This window comes from Olea europaea, unplaced genomic scaffold, assembly GCF_002742605.1.
Source record: "Olea europaea var. sylvestris unplaced genomic scaffold, O_europaea_v1 scaffold764, whole genome shotgun sequence".
Taxonomy (NCBI): Eukaryota; Viridiplantae; Streptophyta; class Magnoliopsida; order Lamiales; family Oleaceae; genus Olea; species Olea europaea.
The window spans coordinates 62,476-66,846 of NW_019266055.1; the positions used below are offsets into that span (position 1 = coordinate 62,476).

At 34.0% G+C, this 4,371-nt stretch overlaps 1 protein-coding gene across 3 annotated transcripts in view; it reads left to right on the forward strand.

Moving 5' to 3' along the window:
* Positions 1 to 4,371, forward strand: part of LOC111391214 (lysine histidine transporter 1-like) — a 74,166-nt gene that overhangs the window by 9,601 nt on the left and 60,194 nt on the right. For 2 of the 3 annotated variants that reach the window (XM_023016379.1, XM_023016382.1), the window contains 6 exons: positions 26 to 409; positions 786 to 1,179; positions 1,264 to 1,369; positions 1,472 to 1,563; positions 1,859 to 1,927; positions 1,995 to 2,354. The exons of the other annotated variant lie outside the window; for it this stretch is intronic. In XM_023016379.1, the coding sequence (XP_022872147.1) occupies positions 26 to 409; positions 786 to 1,179; positions 1,264 to 1,369; positions 1,472 to 1,563; positions 1,859 to 1,927; positions 1,995 to 2,093 (1,144 nt within the window). In that variant the 3' untranslated portion in view covers positions 2,094 to 2,354. Of the gene's footprint in view, positions 1 to 25; positions 410 to 785; positions 1,180 to 1,263; positions 1,370 to 1,471; positions 1,564 to 1,858; positions 1,928 to 1,994; positions 2,355 to 4,371 lie in introns of those variants that run through there. 3 annotated transcript variants of the gene reach the window in all.

Consider the following 4,371-nt stretch of genomic DNA (forward strand, 5'->3'; position numbering starts at 1 on the left):
ACTGAATATTTTTTCATATTTTCAGGGGCCCTGGAGTGGGTGTACTCGTAATGTCTTGGATTATCACTTTATACACTCTATGGCAAATGGTTGAAATGCATGAAATGGTTCTTGGGAAACGTTTCGACAGATACCATGAACTTGGACAACACGCATTCGGTGAAAAACTTGGTCTTTACATTGTAATACCTTTACAGCTAGTTGTTGAAGTTGGTGTAGGCATAGTTTACATGGTTACAGGAGGAAGTTCTTTGCAGAGGTTTCATCAATTAGTGTGCGAACATTGCAAGGAGATTAAGCTAACCTATTTTATCATGATCTTCGCCTCTGTTCAATTTGTGTTGTCTCATCTTCCGAACTTCGATTCCATCTCTGGAGTGTCTTTGGCTGCAGCTGTCATGTCCTTGAGGTAGACGGCAACCTTTTTGCCTGTGAATTATGTTTCATTTCTTCACATCATTTTTATCGGTTCCTCTTGAAAATGGTATATTAATTATCACTAAAAGAGCGAGTTACAATATATTATTCAACATAGAAAAATGGACATAAATCTCTAGTTTCATGAAATCCAATCACTGATACAAGATTTTTATTACAATCTTTAACCTCATAAGATTAAAGTTTCATGAAATCCAACTCAGAAAACGCCTTTCTCCCTTGCTTTATTTTATGTTCTTCAATTGCATTTGATGATTATTTATTGTGAATCTGTTTGACATATAAGTTTGTTATGATCATCTGATATAAACGACGGAATCCTAATACAATGATGCTATGACATGAAGTTACTCAACTATTGCTTGGGGGGCATCACTGAACAGGGGCGTAAAACCAGACGTGCAATACGGCTATAAATCTAAAACCACAGCAGGAACTGTTTTCAACTTCTTCAATTCCTTGGGTAGCATTGCTTTTGCTTATGCTGGTCATAATGTGGTCTTGGAGATTCAAGCTACAATGCCTTCTACACCAGAGAAACCATCTAAAGGACCTATGTGGAAAGGGGTGATTGCAGCTTATGTAGCCGTTGCAATCTGCTACTTCCCTGTGGCTCTTATCGGGTATTGGATTTTTGGGAATAAGGTCGATGAGAACATTTTTAAGTCCTTAGAAAAGCCCTGGTGGTTAATTGCCATGGCTAACCTGTTTGTTGTCGTTCATCTCATTGGGAGCTACCAGGTAGACATCTGACTTTTTTTCCTTCAGTGATTTAATCATTCTCAAAAAATTAATTTTTTTTCTTTTTAATTTCTTTTGTTTCAGATTTATACAATGCCAGTTTTCGATATGATAGAATATTTACTCGTAAAAATACTGAAATTCAAGCCTAGTTGGATGTTACGATCTATTTCGAGGAATATTTACGTTGGTATGTAAACATTTGTTTCTATGAATCCTGCATTATACTGTTCTGTGTTTCTATTATATCATCATGTTCCTCACAAGTGTACGCGCTCCTAATTGATTGCAGCATTTACTATGTTCATTGGAATTACCTTACCTTTCTTCGGTGGGCTTCTCGGGTTTTTTGGTGGATTTGCTTTTGCCTCAACTACTTACTTTGTGAGTAAATATACCCTCTGGAACAAGATAACAAATAAGATCTTAAGGAGCTTTATTCTATAATCTTGTGCTATAATGTACTCTAGCATGCCTAAGATGATTTCAAAGGCATCTTTGATATGATGGGTTTGGACTAAGCAGATTAAAAAAAGAGTCATAAGTCAAACTTTGTCAGTTGTTTTATCTAGTTAAATATACCCAATGTAAAAAAGGTTGAACCCCAATGTATCAAATATGTCACACGTAATATGTATTTTAAAGCTGAATGTACCATCTGTTTTTCACATTCTTGCAGCTTCCTTGTATCATTTGGCTAGCTATTTACAAACCAAGGAAATTCAGTCTATCCTGGTTTACTAACTGGGTAAGTGTGAAGAGTTTTTGCTTTGAAAACAAGAAACCTTACTGATTCTTCTCAATATGGATTTCAGATTTGCATTGTTCTTGGAGTTATTTTGATGATTGTAGCCTCTATTGGAGGATTAAGGCAGATTATTGTGAAGGCGAAGAACTACGAATTCTACTCATAAGTTAAAGAAGTTTAAGAAATTCCTCGTAGAATTTCTCGAAAACAAAAATAACTTAACTGGAAGGAATTCTGGCCATGTAGTTAGACGAAGATAATATTTTGGGGCTTTCCACTGCTTCCGGACTTCTATTTCTACATTTAAACTGTGTGCATACAATTGTCTTTCGGACTTTCTTATAGGTAATCCCTCATGTTAGGTAAGGAAGGTTTGATAGCACTGAACATTATATGGGAGAAGAGAAGCTAAAATTTTATTATGATATTTAGTCGTGTCTAGTATTGCATGCCAAACATATACTAAATGTGTATAGTTAAGATTGAATGTCTATATTAATGTAGACATGTATACTGTGTATTGGGAAACTTGAAATAGCAGTGATCAAGTAAACATACTTGCAGTGCTTAACACAGGTATATATCTTGTGCAATTTGGGAATAAGAAGATCATTATATATTCGTATATCAAGAGGCTAACCTTCTGTTTCAACAACTCGTATGCACCACATCTATCTTTAGCTTGTTGATCTAGAAAGGCTTGTGACGATTAGGTTGTTGAAATTTTATTCGGAAGTGCATTAACAAAGTACCAGAGTTCTAAGCTCTAATGAGAGTTGTTATCCGGAATCTTATTGTATAATACTGATGGTAGCAAATATTGTCTTAACGAGAGAAACTTAATTTAGTACATAAAATTAATTGAGTTTGGGACAGCTTTTTGTTGAGACTTCTCTTCTAGAGCTCAGTAAAGTATGAGAGGAAACAATATTCAACGTGCATAATCATAAATTCTGGATTAAGAGTCTTTACTTGAATTGGTGAATTATAACATCTTTTGAATGGCTGAATCTCCTCGCTTTTCCAAGCATCAAAATTTGCATTTTCTTGTTCTCTAATGATCCCAATCCTAAACACAATGGAATGGGGTTATTATCCATAATTTCAGTGCCTTATTTTGTGGTTTTCATGTCAAAATATTGATTTTAGGGCCTTTCCAATTCTGTTGTATTTTCGCATATGTATTTCACCATATTTTATTGCCATAATTTCTCTCTCATCATGCAATTTCAAGTGACGGGAGTTATTTCAAGATTAGGGAAGTGGATGGGAGTTGAGAGAAGTTATGGGTTTGAATTCTATTCATACCACTCCTTCCAATTCACTTTAATAAGTTGTAGGCCGGGTCACAAACAAATGGATGGCCCATGACCTGTATTTTTCAATATTTCCCCCTCGCACATGATGGAGTTAATTTGAACCACAAGTGAAAATGAATATCACCCCTTAAATCCTTCTCAAGATCTACCTTACAAAAATTTATAGAGCAAATAGATCTTAAGACCATCGAATAATATTAGAGCTCATAGTACTATAAACCTGTTAGTGATATATAGTAGCTTTATTAGAGGAACATCACATCTCATTATACTCCAAACATACTTTCAAATATTAATTCAAGTATTTCCGATCCTTCGAATATTTATGGAACATATTTGAACCCCACATCATATCATTGTAATTACAGTTGTATTCTATACCTTAAATGGTTAAACACAATTGTCCAGTGAATATAAATATAAATATTGGTAAAATTAGTTCATTTCTTACTAAAATCCTTCAACTTCCTAGATATGTCCCATAAACCGAATTAATCTAGTCATTGGTAACACTCTAAAGTAGCAACATTAAAATAAAATCTCAAAAACAGTCAAAAGTCATAAGGGTATACATCAGGTTATATAAACAGCAGAGATCTATTAACTCATTTACCCAATATTGATCTTAAAAGAACACATGGTATGAAATATGTGCTATGATATTTTTTTCCCCATCTGTTAGGGCATATTTCATATTTTTTACAAAGAAATAATATGGTACAGATCTTAGATTAGGTATTCCAAGCAATCTCAAATCTTGAGCTCGATCTGGCTATTAAACAGGCTTAATGGATAGCAAAATTTATTTCGATTACTTAATGAAATCTCATCTTGATATCTCATTGAATAATGTACACAACATAATCACTTTGTCTCATCTCAGCAAATCCTAAAGTGTCTAAGGTGTTTGTTCATGATTTCATGTGAGTGAATCCATCTCAACCTGTTCAACATACTTTGTACCTGCATACACATCATTATCTCGTAATCTCAACATTAGATTACATATAAACTCAAACTTGTTCATCTATGGGCACACAAAACTCAATCAAGAATTTTTGATACACTAAGTACCATATTCTATGTAATTTTAGAGGTTCGATATTATCAACAAGTATATCTCTA